The sequence below is a fragment of the Hetaerina americana genome, unplaced genomic scaffold (assembly GCF_022747635.1).
Source record: "Hetaerina americana unplaced genomic scaffold, ioHetAmer1.1.p SCAF_83, whole genome shotgun sequence".
NCBI lineage: Eukaryota > Metazoa > Arthropoda > Insecta > Odonata > Calopterygidae > Hetaerina > Hetaerina americana.
The window spans coordinates 1,430,123-1,441,910 of record NW_027287461.1 but is presented as its reverse complement, the minus strand read 5'-3'; the positions used below and the strand labels follow the sequence as shown (position 1 = coordinate 1,441,910).

Sequence of the window (11,788 nt, the reverse complement as noted above, 5' to 3'; positions counted from 1 at the left end):
AATTATAAAGCCAATAATTTAATTTCACTATGTAAATTCCATTAAGTTACGCCGGAAACAAATTTCACAAGGTATGCAAATGATAAAGTTATAAATTATATGTTAGGGTCATATTTAGAGGACTTCTAGCTTTGAGCAAGAGGAAATAGCTGTGGATTGTCAACAGTTTCAGGTGTTCAAAATATTTATCAATAGCTTCGGTGGATATGACGGCTGTGACTAGTCTTTTGAGTCAGACTAGGAACTAAAACCACTTGATGCATTTTTAGAAAACTGTTCACCCAATCAGACAGGCATGATTGAAGATTTTTTCATGGTCAAACCACATTTAGCCAAATGAGTCTCATTAAGCATTTGTTTTTTGTTTGATAATTCCAATTTGTAATGGGGATTACAAATTGTAGAAGGACTTTCTTAAGATGTTCCAGCCTTAATTACCCGAGCTACATTTTGCAAAACTTGTTATTTTTAGACAATCTCGGAATGTTAAACTCTTGGAATAGTAGATGCATGAGAAAAATATCTGGGTTATTATATTCACCCGCTACAGGAAAAAATACCATTCTGCAAAAAATTACCAATAATAATAAACTCCATAAATGATGAAAGAAGACACTTTGCTTTTCCATATAAAGTATACTCTATGTGGACAAGCAAAGTGCCTTCTTTCATCATGAAGCATTTCTACCATATTACACCTGAAACTATGCCACTTGAACTCCATAAAATTATTAAACTTGTGATTACAATGAAATTATTAATATCTTAACCTAACATACACCATAATATATGCTAGCAGTTAGCAAAGACCTGTTTATATATTATTGGCTAATAATGGAAGTGATTCATGCAGTATCAACCAAAGAACTATAAATTTCAAGTGTGATAACTATGTATATATTGCATACCACAAAAATATTCATGGTAAAACTTCAGCATTCATAAATTTATAAATATATAAGTTGGTTCCTAATCAACCTGGTGAAGCTATGATGGATCAAGGGCAATTTTAATTAGCACTTATCTTTACTGCATAACTTTTCTAGCAAAAAGTTAAAATATCAAACCTACTTTTGAGTTCCAAGTTCTTTTCCTCCTTTATGCACATAATTAACTTAAAGAACAAAAGTAAGTGAATATTTTGGAAAAAACAATGAATTTTATTGCCTGTTTTTTCTTCACCTTGGTCACTTCCAGGCAGAACTAATATCCTGATAGCATACATTTAAAGAACCTTACCAATAATAAGTTAAATTTCACTGCTATTCGATGCAACTTTAAGTTAGAAATGGTTAGTGTGTGCAAAATTATTTTTTAAAATTATAATAAAAACAACTAAATTATATTTCAATATTAAACATATTACATCAATGTTAAACCAAGATTTAACATGTTATTCAGTCAAAATTATAACAAAATGCATTTACTATACAAATGTTGCCAGTAATGCAGTTGTATTTTTGCTGCCAAATTCTTTAGTAAGAATGAAAACTATCCTGATCAAACCGCTTGACTTGCTATATTTATAAAACAGCAATTCAAACATACTTGCTTGGGCTTCCTGTATTTTGGATATAATAGCCAGTATGACATAATTAGGCACTTAGGCCACTAATTACACATTAGATGATGAACATTAGGGCACTTGATAAGCAACAATGGCTTTGAGGTTAAAAACATATTGAAGTTTCATTCAAAACTTCAAAAGCCTTTTTCTTCAGCTTAAGTGTATGAAAGTATTGCAATTTTGGAAAATATCATTATTCCAATGTCATGATTATTGGCTTAAAAAAATCCTGATTACATATAACTTTCACTTGGGAAATTACATTGCTTACTGATTCTAATTTCTAATCAAACTCTGCTATTACCATTCATTCATGAAACATTTTGCAGTCATAATGTCAGGCACCTTTGTTTTCTGGAATGGCTTATCTAAATTATGTTACATTTCTTGCTTCATAAAGTTTTCTCAGCTATTTAGATATCATAATGGGGCTAACATTACTTACAACATTCATAGTTTTCATTTCAAATTTTTGATACAACATGGGCTCAATGCAATGTTCTAATTCAAGCAAATAATAACAAATTAATCACACAAATAAAACAACATCAACATCCATCAAGTTGTGTCTTAAAATAACACTATTTAACAAGAACCAACACACTATTTTATTACTCAACGTGCATGAGCAAAACATAATGACTGGAACGTCAATGGCAAAACAATTCCATTTGACATTGGTACATTACGCCTACTGATATTCAGACCCACAATAACATAAAAAGTTGAAAGAATAAAGTGTACATTGAAGAATGAATGCCAACAGCATTCAGTAAATTACATTTTCTCCATGCAGTAAGAAAATTAGTACTCCATTTAGAAAAACTGTAACACATCCTCATTATTTACACTGATGCAAATTTAAGGCATTGCATTACTGCAATTAGAAATGAATGATACACTGGGTATAACAGATGAAAGGCATCTTCAGCAATGATGTATGCTCATATCATTAATAATGCCACTGTCATGTAACACTTAATAAAGTGAAACATAGCCAATAAAAACATGACTTCTGACAAGGCTAATATTTGGCCAACTGGTCAAATGTTCGTGTATGGTCGCACACTGACCATTAACATGCACTTTTCTATACATTTCTCTTCAACTCACTAAGAAAGGTACCTTGAAGGAAAACAAACCACTCATAGCAGTCTCACTTTTTTATACATATCACTATCAGCACAGCAACCCCAGGCAAAGTCTGCTACCAAAACACAATTTCCTAGGCTCTCAATATGGTACTGATTTCCCTATAAGTCTCGTTTAGTAAACTGTCATCAGTTCATATCTCGAAAGAGGTAACATTTGCGTGCCTCTAAGTTGATGCTAGAGGGTCAGACTCGGGCGGCAAAATTCCATTCTGCTCCAGATGGGCCCTTAAAAGTGCATTCTCCCTCTTCAATTCTTCTCCTTGTTGCCGTAAAATCTCCAGTTCCATTGTCAATCGTTCATTATCCTTGAGACATTCTGACAGCCTTTGGTTTGAATGTCGTAACTCCATAATATACTCGCAGGCTTTGGCAAGGATCCCACCTTTGCTCTGTTCACCCAGCAGCATGCAGAAAGAAATATAGTTCAAGAGCATTGAAAATTATTATAGATAAGTTTAATAATTGCAGTACTAATTTACATGGAATGCAACTGTGAATGAATCTGTGCACTTCCTGCAGGCTGGTGGCAGTGCGTAAAACATCAGGAAGACTATGTCAAAAATTCATACACTTGTGTTCAATACATCACATGTAAAAAAATATTTACAGTTTACATTTGACTCACATACGTATTTAATTGCAGCCCTTTAAAACACCCGAGATATAAAAAAATTACTTCTAAGATAGGTCACACTCATAATATAATGGGAAATGCTATATTTATCTCATAATGCTAAAAAATGATGAACCATGAAAAATTATAACATACAACATTTATACTTTAAATACAATAAACTTGCCAATTCCATATTCTCCTTTAAGGCAAGCAAATATATAGTTTTATTATGAATCAAATAAGTTATTAACTATCTACACATCATTATTTCAATCAGTATCATACGATGAATATGAATCAGCATCAGTGATCCTTTACCAGTCATTGTTTTTTTTCTTGGCTACATAATTCTTTCAATTTCCAGTGGAAAATATGTTCTATTATTCACTAAACCCTCTTAGGGCTGAGTAGTAGTATTGAAAAGTTTGAAGGGTAATTTAATCAAATGTATGATCTGAGGGAAAATACATTTTTATAGATACCCTTATGCAGTTTTTTTAAATTGTATATTAACTGCATTAGGTAATATTTGTAAATGAATTTTACATCATCTTACAAAATAATTTTAATTACCTAAATCAACTAAACATGAACAATATTTTTTGGATTAAAAATTTGATTTTAAAATAATTAATCCTTTTTTCAATACATTTTCGTACAAAATCACAATTTTTACAAAAAAATGAAACTAAAGGAGAAGTGGGAAAAATTAAAAAAAAAGGAAGGAATAACTTTTGAGTTTCATAACTTTCTGTCTGCCTCTCCACAGCCACATTTTGTAGAAGTCTGTTCCTCCAGGTTTTTTCAGACCGTTTATCCTGCATCTATGGCTGATCAAACAAATGCCTTAGCAATTTGTATCAAACTGATTCATCATAAGGCATTAAAAAGTTTGCAGAATTAAACCGATTAGCCTTCCAGTGGGATATCATAATGAATAGATCACTCGGCAAAAGAAATGGGCATAGCCTTAGACTGAGCTTCCCTACATGTAAACAGTTCCACGTAAAAATTTCAGTAATATATATATACCTTTTAAGTAGTAGTTAAAGTATAAATTTAAAAAATACGATACATAAAGTAGAGGCATCATATTTTTGATAAAAGAAACAAAAAAATTAAATTATAGTGATTTAAACAATAGCTTACGTTTGAGCCGATATATCGACCCGCTGCACTAAAAGGGATAATGTGTTCTTTTAAATCTTTATGGAAAAAAGGTACTTTCCATTAACGAACACTTTAACTAATCACACGAAATAAAAAAATGTGAGCTTCTGTTTATATCCATTTACATCACAACCAGATTTTTCCATGTAGTTTAGTAATCAGTGTTTTTTGATATCCATACTTCATAATGTATCCATTAGCACAGATAATCAAGAGTTTACTGTAATTATTTTCATTCAAAGATTTAATTACATTACCTTCAATTTAACACTGTAATGACATGCAATATGATAGCCTAAAACTTGAAATAGTATTACACGATGAATAACCACATCATTTGAGTAGGGAAAAGTAAACCTTGTCCAAACAAAATTGTGTGTTGTGAAAATGTACAATGTGATGGTTTATATAATAAAATGACAATCTTTATAAATGTTTCAACATTCATCCCCAAACATATAACTTGAATTAGTACCACTAGTGAGCTGTGTTTACCTTCATATTGTGCAATATAACATTACAATAAACAATGACACTGGGATTCTCATAATAATCATATTCAAATTTGCATCATTCAGCATGTTTCATTATCTGGATTATATATTTGCTGCATTTATTAAGTGCAGGTGACAGTGAGTATAACAACTTATGATTTATAAATCAAAACTCCAAAAACAAATGTATCTTCTAAATCATTCTGGGAAAGAGCCATTATATAAAGTTAAATAAGCAAAATACTACCATACACTTTTTCAACTCACCTGTCCTTCAAAACTCACCTGCCCTTGCTTAGCATGGTCTGGGGCACATTCGGGGATTATTTTACTAAGTTTAACGATCCAATTATTTATTTTATCCCTGCGCCTCCTTTCCACCTCATTGTGAGTGGCTCGTCTCCTCTCATCTCTCTGTAAAGGCAAAGGGCACTGTAACATGAAGAGGAGGACACTGAATCCACTAAAAACATAACATATTCTTATTCAGAACAATATTACCATTATAATTATCAAGAATTATGCTGACAAAGATGAACAAATTTCAATCATCTTATTCAACTCACAGACGATCCCCGAGATTCAAGTTGACCTGCCCTAGGTGCCAAGGACCGCTGGCTGGGAGTCCCAAAAACATCCTGTGGGGATCCGATTACATAAAATTGCCCTGAAAAGAGAAAATAAATATGGATTTTATAATACTAAACATTGAAGTGCATTTTACATATTGTCCAATCAGAACAATTTCTTCAACAAAGAATGCATTCTGTAGCAAAATCCACTCATATCCTGTTCTATAAAAATATAACTTGGTTCATCCGAAGAAGAGCACATTGTAACAATCATGCATGTAGTGCTGATCAATGTATTGCCAAATAATAGAGCTCCTTAGCATGAAAGTTAATGATACAAGATTAAATTAAGCACACATTTGCTTTTCAAGGAGATCAAATGAACGGTTAATGTATTTAAGATTCAGAAAACTAAGTGAACTTTGCCAATTGAGGTGGCTATGCATCCCAGTGTGCACAAAGTAACAAAAACACAACTAAAAACACAAACTTCATATAGATAATCATAACTTGGAAAAAGAAAGAGAAAACCCCCAGGATATGAACCATGATATTTCCACCTTGAATATACTTTTCAAAGTGATTACAATTGATAAAATAAGGATGAACGTGAAAACTAGCTAACAACACACTGTGCTATTAGCGGAGCTTCAAGTAGCTGACTGGTTTGTAATAGTAAAACATTAGTCAGCCAAAGTATAGATGATATAATTTCACCTTTAAAAGAGCCTAAAAAACATGCTAAACTAGAGGCACTGACTGTACACCTTGTGCTTAAAAATTATTTCTACCCAGTGTCAGCTGTCATATTCATTAGATGCAGAACCCACATTAGGTCCTGAATAATGAAATCAACCCACAGAGGCAAACAATACCAATATTCAGTAGAAAAGAATCTATTTTAAGTGAAAAGTAATTTACCATGATATCAATGGATGTCATAGGACAGAAACTAGACTAATAGAGAATTATATTTGGTTCCTTCAAATTCAAAAGTGCAAATGAAGCTATAAAATTTTATATCGTCAAGGGACAAAAGAGGAAGATATTCTGAGGAAAATTGGGTAAAAGCCTAGACAAAAGATTTCAAAATTACCAAAACACACACATGCTCTCATAAATCTAAACACATATGAGTAATGAAATAATCACTACTAACCATTAATTGGACTAGTCAATACAGCTTGAACTCCCTGAGGACTTGGAGAAGAAAACCCAGAAGGAGATGACACAATCTGAGGTAGAACTTCAGGTGAATCACCAGGTGAGGTCACCTGAACAACTCGGTAAGTCACTGTTCCTTAGAAAAATCATAAATGGAACAATTGATATGAGAAATAAAGAACTGCCACACATTTAAAATATGTAATCAAATTTACATAAAATCTTGTCTGAATTAATTTAAGTGAAAATGAGGGGAGCTTTATTATTAATTTGACTGCAAAATTCTTTTATGAGACCGATTATTGTTGCATGCCTCCAGTTACCATGGTGGTTTACTGTCATTTATGGATTCCAATTCTATTTGGACAACATTTTCCATAATATTCACTGTGGAATAAACCAACCAATGATTGAAGTGATTGATTCCATCAGAGTCAAAAAACTAAGGAATGGAACGTAATGTTCTGGATGAATATGTAGCATCTTCTTTTGGCAACTAGCCACCTGAAAAACTACCAGTTGACCTCGTTCTTTCAGTGGATTTTTGCAAATTTCATGCAAAATAGTCATTAATCATTGTTTTAACTTTTTTTTCTTTCTGATACAATTTCATTTCTAGCAAAATTAAGTTTTAAGGCGATTGCTGTATCATAAAATTTTTGGTTTAATCGCACCTGCCACTGTGATCAACATCAACACCTCAAAATCAAGAGGTCTTATTTTTAGTTCAATAGTTTCAGCCTCAACTTTGTGGAAGTTCATTTTAATAAATGAAAAAGAAACACTTTGTTCCAATCCACCAATTTATAATAAATGAAAAAGAAACACTTTGTTCCAATCCACCAATTTATTACAGGTACGACTAGTTTCGACGCTACGGCGAAACTACGGCGTCATCCTCAGGTACCTGAGGATGACGCCGTAGCGTCGAAACTAGTCGTACCTGTAATAAATTGGTGGATTGGAACAAAGTGTTTCTTTTTCATTTATTATAAATTGGTGGATTGGAACAAAGTGTTTCTTTTTCATTTATCCCTGAGGATGACGCCGTAGCGTCGAAACTAGTCGTACCTGTAATAAATTGGTGGATTGGAACAAAGTGTTTCTTTTTCATTTATTATAAATTGGTGGATTGGAACAAAGTGTTTCTTTTTCATTTATTAGGTCTTATTTTTATTAATTTTCAAAGCTTGGCAGATATTTCTACAAGGAATAGAAGTCACATGATTTTTTTCAGGCTTACAACAAGTCAACAAATGATTTTTGCTAACAGCTTATATTCAGGCAAATTGGTCACAACACTTATGAGGGGTGAGGTCATGTGGCTTTTCAGGAAAAATACAGTGGCTCCTTCGACTTGTGGACATAAGATGCCCATGCCTGTGGTTCCTATCTCGAAATGCCTGATTTCTCATTTACTCTAACAAGACATCAATTGACCCATTACCAGATTAAGAAAGTTTGATAAAATGTACTTCAGTACAAGGGCTGAACAGTGGTATTAAGTGTAAAAGTGGAGATGTATATGCATGGTTTGCTCAACGGCATCATTTGAAGTGTACACTTTTGAACAAATACTACTACTCGGTTGCCTGCAGTAATTAGTTTGGGATGCATTGCATCAGAAAAGCATTACAGGCCATATCTTGATAATAAGATCATATCTAGAGGCCAAAGCTGAGTGGAAAAAGGTTTTATTCTAGAAATGTTCAAATGTTGAGCAATTAATAAATCAAGTTGCACATGTATTTAGACACAGAAAATCAATTATTTTTACATCTTTCTATCCTTCATATCAATGAGTATATATTTTAAAGGGATAAACAATCACAATAAGCAGTATTTTGCTTTGTTAAGATGTCTAGCTTTTCAACAGACAAACCCAAATCCTAAAATTGAACACTTTATGATATCCATCATTATTGAAGTGAGGTCTGATTTTCAAATCCTCCCAAGATCCCATTGTTATTTCCAAAAATCTCAGCTGAAAATCTTAGGGTTCTATCTCAAAATATCTTGAATAGCTGGTAGGATTGGTGTTCATATTTTGCATGCAATTTGTTCTTAATCAAGAATTATGTTCCAAACCATAGTTCATAGGGTTATTCCTCTTGGGGAAAAGTAATAATAAATCTGCAAATTGGTGACGCATCAATAACAAAGCTAAGCGTGTGACGTCCTAAAATTAAGTATAAGGGTGTACACAATTTACAAAATATATCATTTAACCATGAATCAAAAATTCTCACTCTCTTAACCAGCCTTACCATGCAATTAATTGTGTACCACACGGTCAACTTGGGAGGTTTTGCCTTTGAACCCTACCTTGAGCAATCATGTTTTCCCAAGATATGCTGCGAAAGACAAGAGTGCATAGCAGCAGCACATTTAATTAGTGAAATGAATCTGAATAGGGATTTTTCAGTGAACAAACCAAATATGTTTGCCTCACTTTGGAGAAAATTTCACACAATAAACATATAATAAGCAAAAGAAATATGAAAGAAACAAGAAGCACCTCAATTCCAATTAGAATTTTTCCTCAAATACCACTACTCATGAAAATTACTGCACAGATTGCAAATGTTTCTGCTTCACACGTGGACAAAGAAATTTGATGATAACATGCCCCAACACTATCCATGCCTTGACTATACCTTTGTTAACCTATAGTTTATTTGGAAATCCTTCACTCACCTAAAATTTAGGTTCGGCTTTGACCAATATCACATTTTCGCATAACATTGCCACAGTGGCTTATTCTACTGATTCCCCACTCAAAGGAAACAAATATGTATCAAGTCTGTTTCATGGAGCGTTTATCGTGTTAAGTGTATTGTGCTAAATGATTAAAATGGTAATAAATATTAAAATATAATTGACCTAATCAATAATAGAACCAAAATTAGAAATTTTCAAGTTATTTCAATAACATTCATAGAAAATGTTATGGGAACAATAACGATCGAGAAAAAAGCAAAATTCTAACATACACGAAAAGATAATTTTATAGCTAGACTCCTTTTATTACCTGCTATAGTATTTTAAAACGAAAGCATTTACATTTAATCAGCTAAAAATGCATCAAATGCTTTCATGTTAATAAAATAAGCACCAAAATAAATGTAAATTAAGCTTCAGAATAAATTGGCAACATATACTGCAATGGGAAAAGATGGATTTCGTGCTATGTCAGGAATCCAAACTTTTATATTATGGAGGTCAATAAAGGGATAATATACCATTTTGCACCCCTCACACGAAAGCACACGTGAGAAACTATTTAAACCTGTATAAGTATTCCAATTGTAATAATTCACCTTATGATTGAGTTTGCTGTTGCCTAAATCTATTGACAAATCATTGCGAAATTTCATTTAACCTTGCTATAAGAGTAACAGACTCTTTCAATCACTACACCAATGAGATCATCGAAAACAATACATTTTTAAAAATAACAACGGAAGTAACGACTCTGAACATTTCAGTTGTTATTTCTCATAGAACGAAAATCTGTGTGCCGGCCCAGTATCACCTCAAGATTACTCATTACCACAGCCCTAAAAACATCCAGAAGTGTACAAAATACATTCACTGATAGTTGAATACTATTAAAAACTGCCTAGAAAGACACACCTGCCTGTCCGTTGTCCGTACGAAACTGATACTGAACATTTCCACTAGGATCTAACAGTCCTTGAGTATGAGAAAGTCCAGCGACGGCAGCTTGGTCTTCACCAACTTCACCAGGAGTTAATTCACCAGCAGAACCAAGTGATCCGTCTTCTTCGACTATCGTCAAATTTTGGGCAGCAAGCACCTCTTTATCACCCAGACCTGCACCGTCATGTGGCGAATCTCCATCTTTGTCTTGGCTGAAATATGTTGAAATCGACAAAATAAGAATCAAACTTCCAGAAACCTACTAAAATGATTTATCTGACCACGTATGAAAAAAATGACCTCTGCGTACCACGCAATGATGCAATAGTACTAACATACATGATATTTTAATACAGAAATTGCTTATAAAATTCGCCCTTAACAGAAGAATATCAATACCGATAATTGATTCTACTAGCGCATATTGTGCTCATTACACTGCATGCCTATGCATCTGATAGGGTTTCATCCGGTAGGCGTATATTGCCTCCTCTAGAATACTTAGATGTAATGTTCTCACCAACGTAGGGTACATAAGAAGATAGATCTGTATTGTGACTGACTTATTAGATAGAATACCTGGATTCAAGCGCTTGATCTAGCATATCCATTGGAAAGCCCTGATGATAGTTTTGAATTTGCCAGTTAGTCGGCCCTCCTGATCACGGGGCCAAACAACAGGTCATGTGAGTAAGATGTAATGGCTGGCTCCACCGAGCCTACATACGCAGGTAGAACTAGTGAAGCATCGGCTGGTATATCGTAATCGCGTACTATATCGTTGAGTTAAAACTGATGGGGCATGTTTTAAAATGAGTTGAAATTTAATAAATTGAAAACGATTAACTGTCCTATTCGATGAACTTACAAAAAAAATAAGAGGCGTCTCATAAATATCACAACACCAGTAATAAGGTCAAATTCGCCAGGGTAGCCAACAGAACAGTATCAATCGCGTTAATGGTATCAATCATATCAATGTTACGATCAGTAGATTTATAATAATGTACATTAATGGAGTTAACTCTTGTAATAGTAAAACATGATGCCCTTTAATAAAGACCTAAGTAAGGTTTTTACTACGATGAGTAATGTTTACCGTAGAAGTTGGTAAAAATTTAAATGGCAGTGATGTTACGTCTAGGAACTAATTCAATCCAATCTAACATACTGATACTCATATTTTTGAACTAAAATTGAATATAATTTGAGGTTTTATTTCATGGTAATCTAGGACAATGGGTTGATGATAAATTTTTGTATGCAATCGGATGTAGCCGAATTTCTGCAGGTATCATTGCAGTTAAATGTGTCCTAGGGAAACAAATAGTTGTTAATGTGGTAATGCTACTTTATATTAAGAAACTCCAAGTATTAGCGATGTAAAA

The 11,788-nt window shown here is 33.2% G+C and overlaps 1 protein-coding gene across 4 annotated transcripts; it reads right to left on the bottom strand.

Moving 5' to 3' along the window:
• Positions 1-1,320: 1,320 nt before the first annotated feature.
• On the bottom strand, positions 1,321-11,330 carry LOC139698349 (upstream stimulatory factor 2-like). Of its 4 annotated transcripts, none has more exons than XM_071597263.1 (6): positions 10,980-11,330; positions 10,374-10,612; positions 6,733-6,873; positions 5,568-5,668; positions 5,269-5,433; positions 1,321-3,110 (listed from the first exon to the last, which is right to left on the bottom strand). In XM_071597263.1, the coding sequence occupies exons 1-6, from the start codon at positions 11,009-11,011 to the stop codon at positions 2,886-2,888; spliced, it is 903 nt and encodes a 300-aa protein (XP_071453364.1). In that variant the 5' UTR covers positions 11,012-11,330; the 3' UTR covers positions 1,321-2,885. The 4 variants fall into 4 exon arrangements, with proteins under 4 accessions (XP_071453364.1, XP_071453368.1, XP_071453366.1 ...); XM_071597267.1 differs by having other exon boundaries at positions 5,287-5,433; XM_071597265.1 differs by having other exon boundaries at positions 5,269-5,415.
• Positions 11,331-11,788: the final 458 nt, after the last annotated feature.

Bases quoted from the DNA above. Each gene is read 5' to 3' on its own strand.
- LOC139698349 (XM_071597263.1), bottom strand. From the start codon at position 11,011: ATGGATATGCTAGATCAAGCGCTTGAATCCAG. The intron at 10,613-10,979 runs GTATTCTATCTA...AACATATTTCAG, and splicing joins GATCAAGCGCTTGAATCCAG to CCAAGACAAAGATGGAGATT. The intron at 5,434-5,567 runs GTGAGTTGAATA...TTCATGTTACAG, and splicing joins TTGAATCTCGGGGATCGTCT to TGCCCTTTGCCTTTACAGAG.